At 37.3% G+C, this 24,998-nt stretch overlaps 1 protein-coding gene and 1 long non-coding RNA gene across 3 annotated transcripts in view; one reads left to right on the top strand and one right to left on the bottom strand.

The window, feature by feature from the left end:
* Positions 1–11,903, top strand: part of VAV3 (vav guanine nucleotide exchange factor 3) — a 173,102-nt gene extending 161,199 nt beyond the window's left edge. For both annotated transcript variants that reach the window (XM_080407185.1, XM_080407184.1), the window contains exons 26-27: positions 7,186–7,337; positions 9,199–11,903. In XM_080407185.1, the coding sequence (XP_080263311.1) occupies positions 7,186–7,337; positions 9,199–9,240 (194 nt within the window). In that variant the 3' untranslated portion in view covers positions 9,241–11,903. The remainder of the gene's footprint in view (positions 1–7,185; positions 7,338–9,198) is intronic.
* Positions 9,866–22,073, bottom strand: LOC308071592. The gene is made up of 2 exons (XR_013931251.1): positions 10,764–22,073; positions 9,866–10,608 (listed from the first exon to the last, which is right to left on the bottom strand). It is a non-coding gene; the product is annotated as an uncharacterized lncRNA (long non-coding RNA).
* Positions 22,074–24,998: the final 2,925 nt, after the last annotated feature.

Raw genomic sequence — 24,998 nt, 5'->3', positions numbered from 1 at the left:
TATTTCACATGTAAGACCAAACCTCCAGTTATATTGGACAGGAAAATTCTCAAAAAATTAAGACAATACACAGACAGGAAAGGACCACCCACCCCCTATATAGCACCTAACCAGTCTTTACTCCTGCATGCTGCTTTTGCACACTATCATTGTACTTCTGTAGAAATAAAGGCAGTTATTTGTCTCTAAGCATGGGCACACAAGTTCAGCCCAATTGCCCTTTCAGTTCATGTAACGTATTTCCACACAAAGCTGGTGCCGGGGGTTCCTCGTTCCACTATAAAGGTGTTCCCCAGTTAACCTCATGCATTCTCAGATAGTCCATGTAATATTAGAGGCAGAGAAAGGATCATCACTGTGAAAGTTCAGAAGGGAGTTTATAGTGTGCAGGAGACCTAAACTGCTGTTAGTCTGTGTTGTGGTTTTTTTTTTGGTTTTTTTGTTTGGGTTTTTTTTTTTTTTTTTTTTTTTTTAAATAAATAATCTGTAGCTTATGAATAGTAAAATAAAGTATTGGTCCTGTTTATTTTATTTATGCTAGCATTTTCATTGTCACAAATGTATCTATTCTCATCCAGGTAAGATGCACAAAACTGCATCATTACCTCCACCATGGATTCTTTGTTAATTCCTTGCCTAAAATAGTTGTAGTCATCATTCCTGCAACTAGCAATTTTGAAGCAAACTGATTCTATGTGTAGTCACAAGGATAAATTCAGGGAAGCACCTGTATGTGGTGAATATAACCCTGCTACATTTTGAAGGAACACTCTTGGTCAGTAATTATAGATATTATTAGGTATAATTTAAAGGCTACATTATCATTTATGCAGTTGAAGATAGACTTCCCTTTCCAAATCACAGCTGGGAGCAGAGATCCCAACTTTATTAGACTTTGCATGCTATATATATATTTTCATTGCCTCTACAAAACAAGGACAAAACGTGAGAACATGCCAACAAACTGTAGTTCGATTTGAAGCAATTTTAGTTCTTTTAATCTAATTTTGTATTGAAAAATACGTCAACCTTAGGTTTGCTGGCAGTAGAACAAGTGTACCTCTTATCTTTAACCTGAGGAAACTGGTAGAGGGACTAGGATGATATGCTGGTTCTGCCTAGGCCAAACTTGTTTTTGCTTGATATCAAGGGTTTTCTCTCAAGTTGGGGAAGACTGCAAAGATGAGCAATACAGTTTATCTGTGGAATTCCTATTGATATTAATGACTATCAGGGCAAAATGCATTCTTTTTCCCATGCATATTATGAGTTCCCAGTTCAATTGGTACTTAGACTATATTCCTAATTAAGAGTGTGTGACTAGTCTTCCTGGGCTCAAGAAGTTGTCTTATGCATGCGTGAGTTCCTGCTTTTGTACTGTTAAGAAGTGGGGCATACAAAATTAAAGAAGAAAAATTTCTGTTAAATCTGAAAATATTTGCAAGAGTCTGCAGTTTTAATTTGCTTCTCTGAAACCCTGAATGGGTGTCATCTTTCTACTTTACTCTTTGAAAAATGCAATTGTTAAAAATTAAGTCATAGATCCAAATTTTCTAGTTATTATAGTCAATTTCCTTCCAGACATCCTTAGTAGGGAACTTTAGTTTCCTTATTATCAATGAATTATATAGTTAAAAAACGATTATTTAAATCTTGTGCCAGTATTTCAATGTTCTTTTGCTTTTCTCTTTTTCTCTTTCTTTCTCTAAGCCCCTTCTTTGTTCTGTGGGTTTTCTTTTGTAACTCCTCCAGACTACAGCTTTGTTCCCCCTTCCTCCACTCCTTTCTGGTCAGGTACTGCTTTACTGCTTTTATATTTCTTCTAAATTTGCTTCTGTTGTTTCTGTGTGCAGCAAGCAAGGGAAGGGACGAATCTAATACTTCAGTTCTTCTTGGACTCCAAAACCTGAATTATTACATCTTATTCTTGGAGTGTAACAGAAATCAAACTCTTAATCTTTTGAAAAAGTGTATATTACAATAAGCAGTTTGAACAGGTGTTGCAAGGCTCAATAGTTGCAGCAGATTTAATCAATGATCACTTGACTGTTAATTTGCTATGCAGTTGATGTCTATGAGCTATATATATTTTAATGTATTTGTTCAAATGCACAATCCCGAAAATTTCATTGCTTGTAGATAAACAATATATTCGTCCCATCCCTGCAGCAAACCACACTGCAGCAGCGTCTTAGAATACAGTATTTTTGTAGAAAATGCTTTCTTTAAATTCTGCATTAACATTGTTAATTAATTTTACCCATCTGTTCTCTAAATATTGTTTTCTTTATTCTCATTTAACCATGTCTGGCTTTAATAGATGCAAACATTTTAAACTAAGAGACTGCATAAAAATGCTTACAGTAGCAGTGGTAGTCTCAGTTAGTGCTTCAGTATGGCTGTGACTTGCTCTGGTCTCTGAAGACCTAGTCTTCAAAGAGGTGAACTGCACCACTGGACAATTCCAGAAGAATTTTGCTTGTAGGAAGGTAAATGCCTTTGAGGAGCGTATGGAAGGAGCTACTACTGTTGAGAATGCTATGTAACTCATGTTACACTGACACACCTCCGTGTACAAAGGGTGGAGGACTTGGTCTCGGTTGTGCAGATCGGGACTGAGGCTGCCTTTTGCACCAGGGAGGGGGAGGTGCATGGCACGCGTGAATGCGAGCGCAGTCATAATCAAGAAATGACTAGGAGATCTGAGGAGGCAGTGTGTTTTACAGTTGTCCCACAGAAGTTGTCCACATTGCTTAGTGCTCCAAGATGGATTCTTAAGGCTTTCTATAGTTTGTAGAAGGGAAGAGGATGTAGGTGGCAGCTCAGTAGTAGAATGGTTAGTGTGCTTACTTGTGCTGAGTGTCTCTGATGAGCCCTCACATGATTCAGGCCAGGGATTTCGATCTCAATATCCTATACTGCTCTTGAATGCTTTGCTCCTTGGTGGTTCACTGTTCTGGGGTGTTTCTTCCATTTGTCTCAATTTACATACAGATTTTTTTGGGGGCAAGATACCTTTACTTCCAGTAACCAGAGAGTAGAGAATCTAAGCCTTAAGGCACTCTTCAAACTGACATTTATGTAAGGGGACACATCTGTAGAAGAGCTGAATAGAAAGCCATTCTGGTATAGTTGTTCACCCTGTGGTTGTGACATTCAGCTGGAATGTCTGAAGCACTCATATCATGTGAATCAGAGAATGCAAAGGAGTTAAGTTTTGGCCCTTTATTGTCCGTAAATACTGTAAGCTTCTATTTTTTGGGGCAAGGATAGAAGATGCTGCTTTTCATTCAACTGCACAGTACTTGATTATAAAGTCTGTTCTTAATGAAACTTGTATCTGTTCCATGAAAATGAAACTCTGAAGTTGCCTACAGTGATAGAAGAGCAATCAAGACTCAGCATTACTTTAAGCCTGTCACACATTCCCATATATTCCCGTATGTGATTTCAACACATTTATAATTACACTCCTTTTTTCCTGTGAAAAACTGCTTTACTAGAAAATTCTTAAGTTACTGTAACAATAGGTAAGGATTCAGTGTCCTGCATATTGCAGTATGCTGTGTATTTATTTATACTATATATAGTACAAAAATAAAGGAAAATGTTGATTAGTGATTCTTAATTTAAGCTTATTTATCTGTTGGAATGGGATTTCTTATCCTGATAGGTAGGCTACATTACTTCATATGATCTTAGTAAAGCCATCTTTTTTAAAATAGCCAAAAAAATCACTTATATTAAATGCACAAATACTTATTTCATGATATTACAAATATTTTTTTTGAAAGGATCTTCAGAGCTGGCTTAGTTGTGCTGATGTGGAAGTTGGTAACAGAGGAGAAGGGCTGGCTACAGAGCGCTACCGCTACCGGAGGTGCTGCCCGTGCTTGTGTTTGGTTAAGCAGTGCAAGTAAATGTGCATTGCTTCAAGGAGCGTGGAAACTAATACACAAGAGCAACCCTTAGGGGATATGGCTGCAGAATGATGAGGAGGCCATACCACAAGGAGAGTGTAAACAGCTACTCACAGCTTTTATAATAATGAGTTGGCCTTTAGGCTCAGGCAGAAATGTGAGCTAGACCAGCTTGCTGTGATCACATGGAGCCTCTTTTGTTTGCATCCCAGTTTCCTTCATCAGTGGTCTAAACTAGTATTAAAATTCATTTGCAGCACATCTATCTCACTGTCAACGAGCAACTTTTCCAGTGTACTTTAGTGTAAATCAAAGCTGACTAATTCCCTGTCTCTTCTTAGCCTCCTGTTTGCAGAAGGAAAGGCTAGGTTAAGCAAAGGTATATTTTTCTCATTCACACACTTACCTTTTATTTACCTCCCTCAGATTTCTCACTATTTCCTGTTAATCCTCTGAGTATCTCCCTCCTAATAAACAAGATCTATTTATTACTGATTTCTCAACAGCTTCTTTCATTTCCCCCCCTCTTTAATTTCTCATTCTCATTCTCCTGTTGGGCAGTTCCTTTCCGTCAACCTCTGTTAATCCCATTCTCTCCTCATTCTCCCTGTAGCTATCCTCTTTCTTTCCTTCACCCAGTGTTTCTTCTCTCTCCCATCTGTGCAGATGTCCTTTCCGCATGCTGACTGTCTTCCTTCAAGTTTTGTTTATCCTGGGAGAGCTGTGATTGGGAATTCAGGGATGATAGTCTCTGTTCAAGTTGGTTTTATAACTATGTCACTATAGAGATATGGTTAATGTTTCCTCCAAAATTAAGCACTGTCATTTTCCTGTATTCCCTCACTCATCTGGCTTCCTTTTATATATTTCCTAGAATGAGCATCACTCTTGTTTGGAAATATGGATGTTGGATTCTAAATTAATCTCAATTCTGCCATGTTGTGCCTCAAGACTTTTGATATACATGGTTTTGATTTCTCTTGCTGCTTTCTCCTTTTCCTCTCTGGCTTTACAACTTGAAAAGGAGTTAAAGTCCTCTTTTTTCCCAGATGTGCCCCCCTCTCTATCCTAATTTTCCTCAGCATTTTCCCTCATTATTATTTTTCCATGCATTTCTTCCCTCCTTAGTTCTTTTCTTTCATGTTTTCCCAAATTTATTCATATTTGCCTCATGTAATCTTCTTCCTTGCCCCTTTATCTCCTTTCTAGAATCTGAAATGATACCATGCTCCCTCCTTCCATCCTGTGATGCTTCCCCAAATCTGCCAGTGATATTGCTGCACACCTATAAATGGTTACTGACCTTACAATCAATAACTGCTCTTCTTGTTTTTTTCTTTCTCCAAAACAATTGCTGTCCATGAATTTTCTTTCCCTGTAAAATTGATTACTGCAATGCTGATAAGGTATAGGGCATTTCACGTCAGGATCTAAACAAGTAGCATCTACATCTGACTTGCTTAGAGGGGAAAAAAGTATGTTTGAACTACAACATCTTTATATAGTAAATATAAGCAATAAATTGAGATGCTGATTCTCTTTTATATGGCATCTTGTATGTCTTGTATCAAGTATCTGATAAGCAACTATACATAAGCAGTGTGAAAGGTTGGACTAAGCTTTAATGGCATGATATAAAAGAGGGCATAATCTGTTGCCAAAAATAGATTTTTAGGCATTCCATTTTTGTGATACATCTAATAGTATTTTAAACATAGTATTTATTATTATTTTAAAGTAGATTTTTTGAATTGCCACTGTAAGATAAAAATATTTGACTATGATTTTCATATATTTTATACTATTATGCAAAAGCCTCCATTTCTATAAATGTCCCCAGTGAGGTCAGGAGAAATCTTAAATACAAGCACAACTGAAACTGTCAAGATTTTCTAGCCCATTTGCCATATTTTGTGTTCCTGATTTAATGTAAAGGCAACTAGCTATGAACTTTCCGTGTTACATTGTTGAAGCAATTGCATTGCAAAACTAGAACCTTAACGGTATTTCCTAAAGATGATAGGGAATTTCTAAGAAATTGGAAAGGGTTCTGAGAAAAAGGATTATTATATGTACATTCTGTCAAGTCATCCGTCATGCTCATATGATGAAATCTTCTGAAAGCTTTTCAGTAGGAAGCTTGCTTCTGCTTGTAAACTCCTGTCTGGACTGACTTACATAGGAAAACAATGGTACTGATGGAAAAAAAATACGAATGCTTTAGCCAGATTGGATTAGCATTCCAACTACAAAGTGCAATAGAGTAGTAGATGTCTTTTCTAAACTGCTCAAGTCAAAGGCCTTTATCTCTTAGGTGCTATGCCCACCTGTCATTAGAGGAGTTGAGAATTCCTTTTTGCAGTTTATATATTCTACATCAGGCTTGAAAACATAATTTCGTATAAAATTATTTGGTAGAAGGGGATTGGTTTTTGAAACGAGGCTTTTTTCACATTTGGTTTTTAAAAATATTTCACAACTTTTTATTGCTTAGAACGTCTGAGCTTTGCATTGGCATTTACGTTGATGTAGCTTTTAAGTATTAATTTCACTGAAACTTGGGAAAAAATCTGTAAGGATTTTTTTCTTCATGAAAAGTTTTGTAGAACAAATTCATGGGTGATTTACGGAATAATCTCCTGAAAAGAGTAGATTTACATCAGCCAATGTTCATGCAATTTGTAACAAATGATCCATACAAATTTTCTGTGGAAACTTCTACTTTTTTGCTCATGATGATGTTAGTTTCCAATTTTAAGTGCATTAATGTTTAACTTGGGAGTTGTTTTTGAAAGAACAGCACCTTATTCTGTTTGTTTTGCTTCATTAGAGGTTTAAAGTTAAATCAACTGTAAATGCTAATAATTCTTTTGGAAAGAAACTAGTGACCTGTAAAATATGTTGATGCACGTTAACAGGCAGCAAGTTTTATTATGAAGCATAAAAAAATATAATCATTTTAAATGTATGTAGAAATTTTGGGATGGGGGATATTTTATTTATGGTTCATCTAGTTTTGACTCTTTTCTAAATAAAAATGACTATTAAAAAAAAATTACATAAAATCCCTTCAACTTTTATACCATTCACCTATGTTTAAACCTTCTTGATCTCTGTGGTGTAGATGCTTTCACATTTATATAAAATTAATGCCAGTGTATGTTGTGAAATAATTTTTTTTATATTTTACAGTACTGCTATTTACATTACTTGAGTAGCCTTCAATTAACAAATGCTAAGACTATCAATGTCTGTTTCATTTCAGTGCTAAGCCCGAAGGTGATAGGCATTGCCATAGCCAGGTATGACTTCTGTGCAAGAGACATGAGAGAACTGTCCTTATTGAAAGGGGATGTTGTAAAAATTTATACAAAGATGAGTGCAAATGGCTGGTGGAGAGGTGAAGTAAATGGAAGGGTAAGGTGGTTTTGTGTTTTTTTTTTTTTTTCTTTGTCTCATTTCTGCCTTCACTGACAGTGATTTTGTAAAAAAAAAATATGTGTTCCTACATCATAAACCTTCTTTGTATATTTAAATCCACAACATACAATGTGTTCTCCTCTGTGTTTCATAGGAGCCGGGCAGAACACTTGCCAGGCAGCTTTCCCAGCATCTAAATTAATTGGTTATTTAACGTGACCTACAAGGCTGAATATTTGGGTGAGATTATAAGGTTGGAAAGTAACCAGGGTTAATAGTGCAGCTACAGATGAACTTTTTTGAAATGTGGTGTGCACAAATATTTGTGATGAAAACCTCAGGTTACTGGTGCTGTGGAAATCTGTTCAGCAGTTTAACAAAGAATGATTTCCACACCTTTCTGCCAGACTACAATGCAATGGCATTAGCAACCTTATAGAAAGCTGCTTCTTTGGTTTCTAAACATGTGTCTCATATGAAGTGGCATATTCAGCAGGGATTTTTACAAAGTCACTTTACACTGCACTCTGAGACTTGCACTGAAGTGAAGTTTCAGTTTTGACCTATAAAGCCTATATTGTTTCAAACTTAGTATATTGCTCTTTAATGCAGATCAGTCAGAAGTATTTGAGCTGCTGTTTCCATGTTTTCATGGGCTGAGATGCAGGGTCAAGGAATGCAAAGTGGAAGAAAGGAAATCTGCTGGAAGCTGGAAATGAAAGTTGCAGGCCCAGTTGAAGTAGATGTCCAGATTTACTGCTTTGTGCAATTTGGAGAACATTTTTTAAATTTTTTTTTTTAAATGTACATGAGCCTGGTTGTGCTCTTGAAGTGGAACTATCAATTAGGCAAGAAGAAATAGTGGTCATCCTATATACATTTTACATGTAAGAAAACTGAACGTCTCATTCTAATGCAAAATATCCTAAAGGATGTCCTGTTAACTGTGTTAGCATTCTTTCTGATGGCTTTCATAGCCTGGACTTGAGATCATAAGCTCATCTCTGGAGATATTTTGGCAAGGTAGTCTAAAACAAAATTTATGCAGTTACTCCTTCCAATCATGCTCTAGGTTTGGTTTTGAGGTCTTTCATGAGTGCTAAATTGACTTAGGTATGAAGAAGTCTGAGTGAAAAACCTGAAACAAATAGATAAGACAATAAGAAATATATTACGTTGCTTCCCTGTGTGTCTTATATAATCTTAGGCATATCATTAATTTCAGAATGGAGATAACATTATAACTTACGACATGTGAAACACCGGACTCTGCCTTCTGGTGCTGACATATTTAAAACTCCTGTTGGTGGCAGTGGAATTTAGCTCCATGTAATGCAACAAATCAGGCACTCTTTCCTTTGTAAGAGGATTCCCTGAACCTCATGAAAGCCTGTTAAATATTTAATGGCGTATTTAAAAAAAATAGCAGCAGCATCCCACCTTTTATAAAACTACTTCTGGTTTTGGTATTTCTAGACTTTTTTTTGTCCTGAATGACTTTTTTTTTCCTGAATGCTTAGACTTCTCATTTGGGCAAAAGTGGATTTCTGTTTGTGGGTTGGGTGGGTTTTTTTTTTTTGTGTGTGTGTGTTTTTGGAGGGGTGGGGAGTGGGGAGAGGGGGGAGGGCATGGGCGGGCAGGCGGGAAGGGAAAGGGAGAGGTGTTTAGTTTCCAGATTATAGTATCTGCAAGTTTTTCTTTGTTTAGGGTACTTACTCGAACTGTGACAAGTCAGTCAAGTTAATCTTTTAAATGTTATATGTACTGAGCAGAGCCATTCTTGTATTGCCTAGTTCAGCCATTTAAAAAGTAACTGTGCATCTCATGTGTTATTTTGTTCTGCTTTTCCCCTTTTTAGGTGGGCTGGTTTCCATCAACTTATGTTGAAGAGGACGAATGAATTAAAATCTTTCCTCTGCTGACCAGCAGTTTCAGGGATTGTAAAAATCTAATATCTTCAAAGTGTTACTGGTCTTGTTAAGTATTTAAACAGCAGCATTTTTGTCTGTCTAAACCTTCCAGTCTTAATGTTGGGATTTATACAGAAGTTTGTGCTGACAGATTATTACCTTGCTCAGAGCTGTGCAAGAAACAACCTGCCAGTTTGCCATCACTGGGGTTCAGTACAAAGCCCAACCTTCACCTTCCCAGAAGATTTCGGGAAAAAAATTGCTTTATGCTCCTTTTCATTTCACCCTGTACTACACCATGAATACTAGCAATGGCTGAATATTTAATAAGTCTCTTTTCTTCTAGCTAACATCTGTGATGGTACAAGGAGATGAAGGCTTATTATTCCTCCTTATCACTGCATTCAGAAAGCAGAGTTCAGTCATTCCAGTGGGCCTAAAGTATAGTCAGTAGACTTGTCTTGAAACATCAGACCACTTATCACCTTACAGCTCCACTCACAAACACTTTTTGAAGAAAATACATAGTAAACATGAGTAGCATTCATGCATATATAATTTGTTAACTGACTGCTTTGAGGTCCTGCTTAAATCTTCTAACGATTTGTTTTAAGACAACATTTGGAAAAGGTGTAGTGATGTGGTATGGCTTGAAAAAGCATCCAGAAAGTGGAATTGTGGGATCCGTTTTTGTCATCCCAGGTCTTTTTGTGTGAGGTTTTTTTCATTTAAGCAGCTGACCATAAAAGTGCAACTGAGTCATGGCCAGTTTTAAAGTTTTCAGCCTTAACATCAAATAAGTATTGTGGACCTATTCTGTGGGAGAATATACTAATGCAAGGTGATGTCAATTCTCAAGAAAAAAACCTGTTTATCTTCTTGATTGATTCAGAAGAACTTTGACACTTCCAACTCTAAACTGTCTTTTCCTAGTTAGAGAGGAGTTTCTATCACCTTTTGTGCTCTTATAAGGTAATACAAAGGCAACTTGCAGAATTCTTGGTGCCCTGTCCTCTCTTGTTCTCTGGGACGCTAAACAGCAGTGAGTGAGTGGTCTTGTTTCAGTGTTATGAACATCTGCAAGGAAAAATTAGTCTAGGTTAGACAGCTTGAAACATCAAGCCTTGTAAAGTGGTGTCCTCCCATTGGTGAGGCAGTCTTTAAATATATTTATGGAGGGTCAGAAGCGCTGTAGTTATATGTTAAAATAAATGTGGGTGGTATCTTTGTATGTGAACTTTTAAGTATTTAGATAATGTCTAACCTGACTTGAAAACTTCTAAGAAAATAAAGCTCTTTCTTTTTCTTTGCATTTTCTTTCTAGAATAATGTTGACCAATCAAGAAAGTTAATTCAACCTGTCCCACATCCTCTTTTTTGCTTTTCCCTTTTCTCTTTTCACATAGTCATCTTGCAATTAGTGTGCATAGACACTGTGTGATTTAACACTGCAGTTTTTCCCACTCTACAAGCAACATAATTAATGTTGACCAATCAAGAAAGTTAATTCAACCTGTCCCACATCCTCTCTTTTGCTTTTTCCTTTCCTCTTTTCACATAGTCATCCTGCAATTAGTGTGCATAGACACTGCGTGATTTAACACTGCAGGTTTTCCCACTCTACAAGCAACATAATATCCACTGTTCGTCCACGGAGCAGAATCTGCTAGTACATATTTCAGATTGTTTTTGGCTGTCCCCAGTGTTCTTTGCTTCTTTCTGGCCTCCTTCTGGCCATCAGAAAGAGCCATGCACAGCACAGAGGATTCATAATAATCCCCTGTCTCTGCAACCATCCTACCCATCTGCTACACCTAGCATGCACTGCTGTGTGACCAGGTAAAGAGAGGATCTTCCAATTAGAAATCCTCCACTTGTGAGATTCAGCCTTGCAGATGAAACTCTGCTGATGCTCTAACTTTTCAAGGATTTACCTCAAAATTATGTAAACTGTGATTGTGTTGAGTACATTACTTGTTGGAACAATTGAGAACATTTGTAAATATGTAGATTACGCATAAAACACATTTTGTAAATTATGTGTATAGCAGTGTAGACTAGAGTATGCCATCTTTGATCATGTTTTGCCATGCAGTTTTATTGTCCGTTGTGAGCTCGATCCTATATTCCTTAAGTAGACAAAGTTGATTCTTGCACAGTTTTGCCTGCTCAAGGGGTAGAGGAATAGGCTCTAGGCCTGTGAGGTGTTTAGTGCTTTGCTGTCAGGTAGTTCTGAGAAGAGGCAGTTTAATTCAGTAAGAGTTGAGAAATATATCAGTCATTTTCAACAGCTTGGTTTTAGAATAATTTTGAGTTGTTTTTCCATCCTAAAGTCACTGTAAAGCTTTTAAGCAATTGTTGAGTCCAATAATCAGCCTTTGAGAAGAATGGAAGCCATAGCTGAACTGACACTTGTGGCATAAATCTACATATCGTTGTCTGTGTTTAATGCCCTGTATTGATTGAGTTAATGCTGCATCTTAAACTATATTTTGAGTACCAAAGACTTCCTATCTATTCTGGAGTGTCTCTTTCATGTGCTGCTTTTGCCTGTATGGAGGTTTTGTTGTCATGCAATAATGGTTACAGTACTTTAATTTGTACTATTTTGTAAATATGTTATATATAATAAACTGGTTAAATTTTTGTTTAATGGTATGTGTCAAAATGCGTAGTTGGCTAGTATGAAGGTTGTGCTTCGTTTGTCGAACCACTTTCTCATTGTGAGCAGAAGTTGATAATGTTCTGTTTTGGTTTCCCAGATTTGTATAATCCTTGTTTAGCTGTAAAACTCAGCTGTCAATGTAAATGGGATAGTATAGCTTTCCTAGAGAGTTTTTTTTTTTGTTGGGATAATTTGCCTTCTGCCTCATCCAGGAAGGTGGTGGTTTTTTTTGTTTTGTTTTTAGCTATACAGGACATAGTGGAATCACTCATATACTATTGATTGTTGTCTGTCAAAGATGATGCTTGAAGATTTTTGTTTGAAAAGCTGTTCTTACAAGGTTTCCTTTTATGTGTCATGTTTCATAGCAATGTCCTTTCTCTTCCACCTTCTGCTTTCTTCCTCTGTCATATGTGAATTAACACAGAAATTCAGGTTGAATTGAGCTCAAGTCTTAAAATATAGTCTGTGTCTTATTTCATGGGCTACTTGATAACCTTTTTGTGGTGTAACCCATTCATGCATTTTTTATGATACAATGTTCGTTATTAATATGTTTATAAAAATATTTCTGGAGAGGTGGTTTAATTCAGCAAGGTCAGTGATAAAACAATTGCAATGTTGTTTCATTGTGTCCCTTCTATTTTTCAGTAGCAGAGAGATTCTTGTGGAACTGCCCTTCTAACAGATAATTATTAAACTTAATGAGGCATTTACACATCTCTACAGATGTAAGGCATAATTTTCCTGTCACCCATGAACATATCACATAACTAAGAGTCACACCTAATGTGAGATGCAAAAATGTTTCTCAATTAAATTCTCTTGTTAACAATATCACAGTCAGTCACAGACATTCTCCTTCCCCTTATATGTGAGATGTGTGTCCTCTGATGGGTGAGAAATTGAGAAAGCACTGTAATTAGGGCATAAGAACCACTTGTGACTGTGCTCTGAATATTTTTTTTCAGTTGTAAGGCTTGGAAGATTATTTGAAAATCTCATCCTGAAAAAAAATACTAATAAAATCTAACCTTGAACAATGAAAATTATGTCAACCAGGATATCTTTCTCCTTTACCTCACAGGCAATCTCTAGGTGCTCTATAAAGGAGAAGAAAAGGTTGATTCTCAAGGTTTAGCAGTTCATAAAGGCTAGAGTGTTGTTTAGGAAAACGTGGAGCTTGTTTATACAAAATACCCAACCTCGGACCCAGGTTTGTTCTGTTGACTTTGATGTTCACCACAAAAACGTTTGTTTTTATTTCATGGTCAGTATTGCCAACATTTTGGAAAAAGAGCTGCAACGGCTGATATAATTTAGGCACTGGCACTGTTGTGCAGTTCACCAACTGTATTGACACTACAGGAAATTAACTCTTGTCTCTGCTATGGACTGGGCTGCTGAGAGCTTTACATTAGTAATTTATCTGAAATCCAAGCTGTTCTGGTCAGAGCGCACTGCTTATTTGATTTGAGCAACAGAGGAAGCACTCCCCTCTCTCCATTTATTGCTGAGCATGACATTATATGACATGGAGTATTTCTTTGGCTAGTTTGGATCATCTACCTGGTTGTGTCCCGTCCCAACTTCTGTTCACTGCAGGGGAGGGCACAGAGTAAGGAACGGAGAAGGCCTTGATGCTAGGCAGCACCGTTCGACAGTAGGTGAAACATCAGTGTGTTGTCAGCACTGTTTTAGTTGCAAATGTGAAACAGCACTGTAGGAGCTGGTGTGAAGATAGCTAATGCCATCTCGCCCAGACAGTACAGCAGGCATAAAGGTCAAATGACAGGCAGAGATGCTGTGTGTATATGTAATGGACCGTGCTTTAGCAAGCCACAGTAATATCTGTTCTCATCAATTTCAGGTGAGGTCATCACTGGCATACAACTTTGAATCTTGGAATGTATTCATTTAAGAGAAAGAAGTTCATACATTCCTTAGCTTTTCTTGAAATGTGCCATGGAATTTTAGTTCTTACCTATATGTCCACTATATGGAGGAAGGGTAGTTTTGAGGAATTTAACTTCATAAAGTGTGGGATAAGATGTTAATGATATCCACTTTTTCACAAAATACTGAAATGTATGATTCATGTATAATTACCTAATAGAAATACAGAAAAGATTAAGCATTAGAAATTGTCTGCAGAAGGGTGCTTTGTTGCATTATCTTAGCAACTTCCTTTTCAAGAACAAAGAACCATTTGTTTTTATAGCAAATGAGATTTGGGTTTCTAATTTAGTTTTATAATTTCTGATCTGCTGTAGTGTATTCTGCCCATTCATTATAAAGATCTCTGCTGCTTACATGACTATGAAGCTAGATTTTATTTAATAAGGCCTTTGAAATGTTTGACTTATTGGTGACTTTATTCAGAGTTATAATTTTTTTACCTGGTAGCGTGCCTTTCAGAAAATATGTGAGTTCATTTTAAAATGTTGCAATCTGATCTTAAGTAAACTCATAGTTACCACAAATGGCAGCTTCAGAGGTGGCTGATTCCCCAGGGGCATTGAGGCTGGTTTGCTTTCTTCAGATTTATTTATTTATTACTTTTTTAATATTAGTAGTGTAATACGTGGCTTTAGGAAGAACAAAAATAGAGAAGATCAGAGAAGAAGTAAAAAGTTGATACCATACCATATGTATTAGAAGCAACCTAGTGCGTGATAACTTTTCTAAAGGATTGCCCCAAATATCAAATGTTTATTGATAGCATTGGATTGGAAACAGAAATTCTGTAATGCTTTTGTATGGGAAAAGTTTACTAATGTGGTAGAGGGGTCAAGGACCCTTGGACTTAGTCCCAGTCTTACCAGATAACTCAATAAGTCTGTCTTCAATTAGTTGTGTATTTTCCCAAAGCAATTAAAAGGTTTCATCAAGGACATGCAATATTATTCCTAGGATTATAATTCTTACTCATGCATAAGGCTAATGGAAATATGTGTAACTGAAGGAACCTTCTTCTCTGGTAGTTTTATAGTCAGTGTTCCTATAGCTTGTAAGCTATTAATAATGTGGAATGTGCCAGGAGTTCCTCACCCTACCAAGTTACTGAGTGACGTACAAACACCTTTCCTACCTCTTCTTACAGAATTTTGTTTTTTGAATCCTGAGTTTGTTTTCCCTTCCCCTTCCTGTCAAGTGTTATTTAAAGTTGGTATCTCAGAAAGGCCAGTTATTCAAATACATTTGGAATGCAGTGGCTTGAGAGCTTTTTCTCTTTTGCTTCCCTACTGCTCGAGATAGACTCAGAATGGCTATAAGGATGGTATTGACAACTTTTTGTTTTACTGTTAGAGAGGGGAATGCTTACCTCAGAGGAGTTTGTAGACCAGTTTGATGTATCTTTGAATATAGTTTCATTAAACTTGGACTCCCTTGTGTTTGTGATGGATGAAAAATTAAATTCCCTGGAACTGTGTGTTCTGTAACATTTCGGGTGTCGCTTTTTGGTGACATCTAATTTGAGTGTTTTGGTTGAAAAAACACTTGAATGTACTATGTGCTGAAGGGGAGGCTTGTTTTCATTCATTCTCCCCCACTTCCCCCCCAGTCACAAAGACTGTTATAAAATTCAGCTGAGGTGTGGTACGAGTCAACATGCCCAATTCCATAAGTCATCAGGAATATTAAAATGGAGAGAAGAATAATACAAGCAGATCACAAAAGCAACCATATCTGATTTTTGTTTTGGTAATACTAATTTTTATTGTTGAAGGAATGGTGGGACAGGGACTTTCTTTACCTATTATATCAACTGCTCTATTTCCACGCACAACTTTAAGTAGAGGATGCAATAGTGTACTCATATTTTATTTTAAAGAGAGAGATGTATCGGGTAAAGACAGGAATTAGAAAATTAAAGGGCAGAATGCTCTGCAAATGAGTACTTCACTAAGACTTATGACTTTTTCCAGACAGTAAGTTGTAGAAAATCAGGCCGCAGCAATCTAATCAAAATCTAGATACATCTTTTCACTCTTTGCGACTTTGATTCATGCTTTGGGGGAACATACCTTTTTTTCTACATTGTTCTGAGCATGGGAATGCAAGCTTAGTCACCAGAGTCTGATTGCAACTCCTCAGATTTATACAGTAAGACCAGATGCACAAAAACCTTCTTATTTTGCATCTTCTGGGACATGCTAGTTAATGCTCATGGAAACTATTTCTGATCACATGATTTCTTTTGTCTACTATCCCAAAGAGACGCGTGGCTTTAGAAAAAACAAACTTCCAAAAGCAGTGGTTCCCTGCTTGGACATTCTTTACTTGTAAATCTTTGAGGGTCTCAGTCTGTCTATAGGGAGTTAAGTTTTATACTGTGCTGAAGGATGTCTATTTCAAACTTGACCTTCTCTCAACAAAAGAATTCTTGACAAACCTACTTTCATGTCTAGAAAATATATTTAAATTAATTTCAGATGATGTCATGCAAGCATGGGCTGTGAGTGGGCTGGAGGGTAGGATTTTAACTTGCCTAGATAGTGATAAATTGGTTATTTAGAAAAGGAGATGCAATTAAACAACATTATTTATGAAGTTATTTTTACAGGTGGAAATTGTGTACACCAGTTAAGATGGGGCAAGTTCTGGCTAAGCAGTAGAACTGTATTAAAGGACTCAAAAGTAAAAACAAATCATGGACAGAATATAAGTTAACAGGATTTTACTGTGAAGGAAGGGTAAATATTGATATAGTAATGGGAACATCATCTATAAAATGTATGTAATAATTTCATTCATTTCTTGTAAGGCTTCAGCTGAAGTACTTTGTCCAGCTTTGGGCACTAGATTTTGATTAAAATACAATCTCATTGAAAATATTCCAGAAAAGACTAACAAAGAAGCATAAAGAAACAAGTTACTTGAACCATATTGTAGAACAGGCTAAGGGAGGTATTGATAATAGTGTCCAATTAAGTGAAAGGTTTTATGTAATTTAAGAGACTGAAGTATTCTCCGTAGTCGGTGTAATCTGGTAAATAGTACCAGAAAAAATCAAGGTTGAACTGGAGCAAGGAGATTTAGTCTTTAGGGGAATTTCTCTGAATATTGCTGCATTGTTTGGGTAAATTGTGGAATCTCCAACACTGGAGGTTTTTAAGATATGGTTAGCTAAACATACATTAGGGATAGTTTATATATAGTTAAAAATGCCCAAGATAGGTACCAGATGTTCTTTTGGAGATCCTGCTGTACTGCCTTTCTGTGATTGCCTTTCAGCTCTGCAGTGCTTCAGTCAACTGCTGGTGTTTGCCAAAATCCCATAGAAATGTTATACCAATGTATAGAGGAAAATATATATGACAGGTAATAAGGTGAACATCCAATGTAGAACTATCAGATTTCTAAATATGCAAAGAGTTTGAACTTTTATAAATTAAAACAGTTCACTCAGGAGATGCAGTTAGCTTACATTTAGCTCATGGTAGTGTAAAAAAGGTGTAAACCCACAGACCTAAAGAGTTGATTCACAGTGGGAAGCATGAACTAAATGGCATTATTACAGTTCATAAGCTTATTTTTGATAAACATATTGTTGTTGCAACATATGCAGTGTTGTCAAAATCAAAACTTTTCTGAAATATGCATTGATTTCAGGGAAGGTTAACAAGGAAGGCAGCTCAGGTGCCACGTCTTCCTACTGTGTTCCAAACAGATGGAAAATGAAAGATGTGAGAAGGAGATTACTTGACTTCAAGCATTCTTCCCTCAAATCATCAGAAACTACATTGTTGTAAAACAAAACCAGTTGATTTAGTTTTTATGCAGAATTTGAAAAAGTACTATAATATTAAAATTTTTCCATAAAAGAGAGAACAGCAAACAAGCTATCAGCTTGACTGTGATATTTTTTTAACATCACATGATTGAATACTAGTGCTAAGATTAATTCTACCTGGTGTCTGAGTGCATCTTTTTCTTGTTTGACTTTTTCTAAATTAATAACAAATAGCAGTGCTAGCTTTTGGCATGGCATCCTTTCTCTCTGTTCTAAATGTGTATAAAGTGATGCAGTGGTTTGTCTTACATGTAGCTGAATTTAGTCTCAGTTTTTGGATTGTCAAGAGTATTTGGTAGTTACCAGTGAAATAAATCAACAAGCATAGAAAAGAGCTGTAGTCCAAATAAAGTGCATCTAGTCAGTAAGACTAATAAACCTGGGTGTTTTCTTTTTCTGGCTCGTCATCAGGAATGCTCTGTGAAAAGTTTTATTTGAGTGTCACTGCACAAACATTTCTAATTACTAACAGAATTCATGAAACCATTTAGTAGTGCAGTGACATTAAGTAATAATTAATAGACGGTGTGATGTGTGGCTGCATGAAGTGACAATGATTAACCTGTGACACAACAATGTAACTGGAGAACAAGTGGCATGTGATGTGACACTGTTTGTTCTTCCATGTGTCACTGGAGTCTGGTGTGTCTCCACACACAAAACAAAACCGGGTTCAAAATCCAGAACCTGTTAACGTGACACAAACGTGGTGTTTGGAGCATATGCATGGTTCACTGCACATCAGCCTGAGCTTTGACCTGGTGGTTCAACCTCTTGTCATTTGGGCTGCTTATTTTGGAGCTGATACTGATGGGTCCTTGTGTGGCTCCACCCTGCCCTCAAAGAGTTGGCAAAATGTCAGGATTTGCTCTACCAATGTATTGATTTTTTAATAAATTCTAAACCCCGTATTACCTAGATACTGAAGTTACAGCTGTATCTGTACGGTAACATTGTTACATAGTACGCATTCAGATACTGCTTGTGGTATAGTTAGCCAGTGTTCAGAATCTTGCTGCATTTAGTAGAAGAAATTGGGTGTGGGGGGAAATGTATTTCATTAGCACAGCCAGTATACTTACAAAGTCTCTACATTTTTTTTTCCATTTTCCTGACCAAGAATTGGTTTCCTTTCCAGACATCAAGGTTTCTGGTGAATACTTTGTTAAAAAAACCCTGCTCTTTTAATTTCGTTAGTGGCTTTCTTCTCTGCCTGTATTATTGCTTCTCTGATTTCTCACACTTTGTTTCCTTTCTCCTTCTCCCTCTCCTCTAATGACATGAAAAAAAGAACACTTCAGTCACCCCCTTGTCCCTGTTTTAGGAAGCGATACCCAGAGAGGCCTTTTGTGAGCCTATGCTAAGTTTCTCAAGGAATACCTTGCGTTGGGCAGTGGTTTCTTATTATACTTGCCAGTGCAAGAAGCATTTAATGTTGGTGTTTCCCCCCTCCCCTTCCCCATATAGTCAGTGTAAAAAATGCTTAGTAAAGCATTAACCTCAACTTGTTGAAATATACGTACCAAAGCAGCTTGGAATACTTTCTAACACAGTAACACAGCATGATGCATATATATATATATATATATATATATAATATAAGAAATCCTATGGAAATATGGGAAGCAAATTCAGTGGCAAAACACACAATCAAGTATAATCAACATTTCCTCTGGGTTTTTTTTTCCTTTTTTTTTTAAATATTTCTTGTAGATACTGTATTTTTCATTTCTTTCTTTGGAAAAATATTAACATTCTATATTGAATGTTTTGGTAGAAACAGAACCCAAAATAGAATCACCGTATCACCTATTCAATGGTGGCATTTTCTTATACAAGAGTTTATAGGACACTCAGGGTTTGGCTTCTTGGTAGGCTGGGACGAAGTTTGTTGTAAGAGGGAACTGAACACTTGTTTTAACAACATTCTGTCAAGTAATGGAACTTTCTGGAGATTTGATATTATTTCCAGATAGTTTTTACAGTTCTAATTAAGTGATCTATTGTGATCATGCAACAAAAGAGCTTGTTGTAAGGAGGCGGAAAACTAAACTGAAATGTCCTTTAAGTGTATCGGGTTACTTTCAAGAACAGAATTCACTGTTACACTTTGTAGCATAACACTCGTATTTTCTTTTAAGAAAAAATGTCTGAAGCATGACCACATGAGATGTAGAACATAGCCAACAACCTCAGAAGCAACTCAAACTTGACCAGAACTGATAAGTTCAGTTGTAACTGTGGACCTTTCATGGTCAGAATGACACAAACTGGTGCAAACTGAAGCCATATGGATCAGTCAGGATGTGCGCGTCTGAGAATTATTCAGCTGCATGAGTTTTAGCAGTGATGGTGCCTGAGGCCATGCCTTATAGTAAGTCATAGTTCTCTGGCAATCACATAAAATAACTGTCCAGAAAATTATATTCCAGCTGCATCTCAAGCAAACTGATCATCAGTGTATAGGGGGGAACGCATCAGCATCCTTGTATCACATGCATGAAAGCTGAGGTTAAAGACATAACCCCAAAGTTGTGCAGAGGCCTCGACGTCAGCTGCTGCCGTGGGACCGAAGCATCCCTAAGCATGAGCCTAAAAGCTGCAGTAATCCTAAAGTGTCAGAAATAAAGTAGACCAAAAATCAAGATCTGTTGCTTTTACCCAGCTCTGTTGTCCATTAAAGGAAATGCTTTGAGAACAGCTTTTTGAAATTTGGATGCCTGATATTTTGGACAAAATTCTCTAGGATGAAGAATCTGCAGAAAAAAGTTTGATAAGCATTAAATGTGACTGCCTCCTCCCTGTTTAGTATTACTTGCTTGGGGTTTCTGATTCCAACAGTAAATGCAGAAAAAACCCAAGTATTTCCATATTTGACTGCTTTGTCTCTCCTTGAATTCTTGAGACTGAGAAACTAGTGTCATTCTTACTAAATGTGTTTGTTTTATGAATTAAAAACAAAACCCAAACAATCCTCCACCTATCTACTTCCACAACAATAAAAGATGGCCAACAGCTGTCTGCATGTAACAGTCAGGAGGTTCAAATTAAGCTTACACATCAATTCAAACATACTAAAATGAAAAATACAGTTACCAGTACTAAAGAGCTATAGTTCTATTTGTAGAAATGTTCTGCATTAGCCAAGTATGAAACCTGACATCTGAAATCTACAGGTGTGCAGGCAATTTGCTGACTTGAATGGAACCAGGATTTCATGATGATACTGCAGTTCCGGCAGTCTCAGACAAGACTTACATTCACTTTTAAAGACAACAAATGTTGCTGGGAATTTGTAACTTATGGGTATTTTAGGAAAGGTCAACAAGGATTCTAAGATGCTCTTTAAATCCCATAGAGAAAAGGTTGTAAACTGTCCGTGGGTGATGGCTGTGACAAAGATTCCACTCGCATTGGCTGTTTCCTTCCTCTGGTATGGGCAGAAATGGTGAAGGGCAGACTATTCTTTCAGTGGCAGAAAGCTTTTGACTAGTGAGTGCTGCTCCCGGGAGTTCCTCGGACCAGTGAGTGCTCACTGGTTAGTAGTTAAATAAGTGCTTTTGGATTTTTCAAGCAGAGAGGGCAACATAGCAGAAAGCTGCCTGAATGGTAAGTGATCACGTTTACCAAATTCCTTTTATTTTCCTCTTCTTTTATTTCTCCTTCCTTCATCTTCCTCTTAGGAGCTATTGAACAGCATGCGTTCTTTTGTGTTATTTTTATAGTCAGACTTGGAAAGTTCCTTAACTGGACAAAGAAAGTGGCTTAGTGGTTCCTGTGTGCTATATAAAGTGTTGATTTGTTCAGCTTGCTTCCTTTGAGGCGTGCTGATATGTCACGCTGGAGTCAGGTGACTGTTTACAGATACTATTCACAGTAACCATGAATCCCTTGTAAACAGCCAGTACTTTTGCCTGGTTTTACATACAAATCAATAGTCTTTTTTCAGTTGAGCAGATCATGTAATTTCTAATATAAACAAGCAGCAGCATGAAGATATTATTGCCTAAAACCAGGAACTAGAACTGAACAAATGGTTTTATTGATTCTCTTAGGTTTAATTAAAATTTCAGAAAATCCGCACCCTGTCTCTTTGGCCTTGTGAATTATCAATACGGTGTAGGCATGGTTTCCTTATTAGTTTCTGGTACGTAAAGAACAAGTAACATAGACTTAAGGATACATTCTTGCAATGTTTATACGTGGGAAAAATAGATCCTTGTAATGAAGAGATTACTATCCCAAAGGCTTTTTCTTTTTCAAGGTCTCCCTTTTCATAATAATGTTGGAAATTGATTGATTTTGAGAATTTGAGAATTCTGTTGCTGAAGAAAAGGATAATATTTGTGAGGAGTGGGGTGAGGGCTCTTGTGCAATGACAAAGCAATGGGTCTGAATGACAGAGTATTTTGAAGGCTGGGAAGAATGCAAAGGGATATTTTAAATTCACTTTTAGGAAAACACCTAATTCTCCAACTACTGCGAAACAAATAACAGTTGATCAGTAAGGCGATGTGTTAGTCAGTGGGTTTTGAAGAGCTGCTCTGATGTTTCCATCACCCATTTTTCCCACAGCGGGCACAAGGATCTTCTGACTTGTTTGGCAATGGTTAGTGGCCAGCATAAAAAGACCGCTTCCAAAACCTGGATTGCTCAGTGCTACAGATTCGTGGGCCAAGTCCACCCAGGATTTGTGTCCATTATTCCTCAGAGAGAGACAAGGACTACAACCAGTGCATTTGAATGTAGGAAATCAGACACTACAATGTTACAAATGCATGCTGGAAGATGTTTAAGTCTGTTAACTTGTTATGCTTAGTGCAGTCTTAGAGAGACAAGATTCAGGGGAAGCTTTTGATCAATATTCTAATAATTGCTGTGGTGAAAAACCTGTTAGTCAGAGAAGCAGGAGATCTCTGCTAGGACCAGGGAGAGATTAGTTCAGGGACCCCCTACAGGGTACAGCCTAAATTTCTACCTGAAGGAAAGAGACGTTTTAAAAGAATGACATACAATTCTAGCACGCAATGTCCCTGTGGGAAATACAAGTCAAAGTGCACCAATAACTGAAGGGGGAAAATGCCATGGAAGGCAGTAAATCAAAAAGTAATTGATTGGAATATTTAGAGAGCTTCATTTCAATTACTGAAAGTGAGACAATGGCTTACTGCAAAAGTCTGAGGTTTGCAAGGAGAGACTTGCAGTACTTACTGTTCAGCCCTCTTCATTACTTCCAAGAAAAGGGTTGCTGAAGGAGAACAGCAGCTGCTTCTGGAAGACACGGCTTTATTCCTCATTTTGGTACACAGTATAGCTTCAGGTGTTTTCAATAGCTTGACAGTTTCAAATTAGTGTAAAACTGAAGAATTAGGCCATTAAGCACGAGATTTGGTGGGAACAGAAGCTCCCTAGGAGCGCTGCTGTTCTCTGGTGAGCACTGAAGCTCCTTGGGCACTGAGGGCACCCTAGTCTCAAAGCGCAGTGACTATCGTTGCCGTTTGCTTTTGTGGATTGTACTGCATGGAACACTTATTAGGGCTATATTAAGGTCAGTCAAGCTACTGATAATTCCAGTGTAGTTATGCACTTCTGTCATCTTTCCTACATTTTTCACTAATAATTTCATGTTTGATTTCAGTTATATTTTAACATTCTCAATTGAAATGGCAATTATTCTTTGTCAGAACACAGCTATTACTCTTGTCAAAAAGACATATGATGCATTAGCTTAAGGGCAATTGCTAATAACTACGTAGGTGACATTCGGTTACATAGGATGGGCAGGTCTACATATATCTTTGTCAAGTGGTCAGGGTTTGCATACCCTGTAGTTTACACTGTTTGGGAGTGCTGCTGAACTAATCATGCAAAACCAAACCAAAACAAATTTCCTTTTGGCTTTGATACCATTTTGCTATAATTAACATCTGCTGTCTCCTGGGTTCATTGAAGTCTTTTTATGTTCGTGGTTTGTAGCTGCAATTGAAATGAGCTTGCTGAAAGGGGTAGGAGGGGGAGCATTTGGTTGTCATATCGTCTTTAAGCATTTGTGATGACAAAGCTTTCTGATTATTGGGAGGAAGGGACTGAGTGATATTTTCTTGTGCTCTTTCACCTTCTGCAAGGTATCCTTTGCTTTGCTAGACCCTACTATGCTGCTTGTGTTATGTTTGCTTTCACTTGTTACCTCTCAAGAATGTTTTGGAACATGATAAAACATCGTCTGTCTTGTTTCATTGCCAGTGGACCTGGGGGCCAGATTTTAGAGTATTTGTATGCATTGGGGAATCCCATGTCATATCTGCATCTTTGGTGCTTTAAAAATCAGGTTCCACTAATACAGCTGGAACAGGCCCAGCTGTTTCCTCTGTTATAACAAAAAGAGTGGGAGTTTGCATCAGCTGTGCATGAGGGAGGAGAATAAGTTAAGCTACTGTGCTGGTATAATGCAAATATATTTTGTTTCCCTGTGAAGAGAAAAATTCTCATGGCAAAGATTTATTTATTTATTTATTTATTTATTTGAAGACTGAGGTATGCAATGTTCTTCACATCTTAACACACTGGCAGGCCTCCATTTTCTCACAGAGTTCGACTTGATACATTTTCTGGATAGAATTGTGGCTACGCTGAAGTCACTGGCAGAACTCGGGAAAGTTCAGGAAACAGCATCTCACGTACTAAATACAAATGCCTGTTTTTGTTAGTTCTTCTTTCAATGATTAGTATACAGACATTGTTAGCCATTTAATTTGCCTTCAATTTGCTGCTTTGCCCTTCTTAACCTCATTCACCAAGGAGAAGGAATACCATGGATTATTTTGCTTTACTTTGTGGTTCCTTTTCATTTTATGCCTAGTTTTACAGCAGACTTTTATACTGGAGCAGCAGTCACCGGAGGAGAGCATTTAAACATTGTGACATTTCACGTCCAAACCAGCAATGAACAGTATGACCAATTTACATCTAATTATCTGGGCAAGTTTTACCTATACCTTTCCTTTAAGGATTCAGGAAATGCATATGATGCCCACTGCCCTCTTTATTCTGAAGAGATCCTTTCCATATCAGCTTGACCCTTTCTGAGCAAGAGGGTGGGGTTTGCTAATCTTCCTTTCTGCATCTCCCTATGCTGCTTGAGGGAATCCCAGACCCCTCTGACTATTTATCAGTATGTCCTGATATTAATGTACCTTCCTGCTTCCCAGTAGTGCTTGCCCAGGCCATGCTGTCCTTTGAGAGTCTGTCGTCAGCCTAATAGTGTTGATGTAGTGCAGTGTTGCGTC

Source organism: Falco punctatus (assembly GCF_963210335.1).
Source record: "Falco punctatus genome assembly, chromosome: 11".
NCBI lineage: Eukaryota > Metazoa > Chordata > Aves > Falconiformes > Falconidae > Falco > Falco punctatus.
The sequence above is the reverse complement of the archived record's forward strand: the minus strand, read 5'-3'. Positions and strand labels throughout refer to the sequence as shown.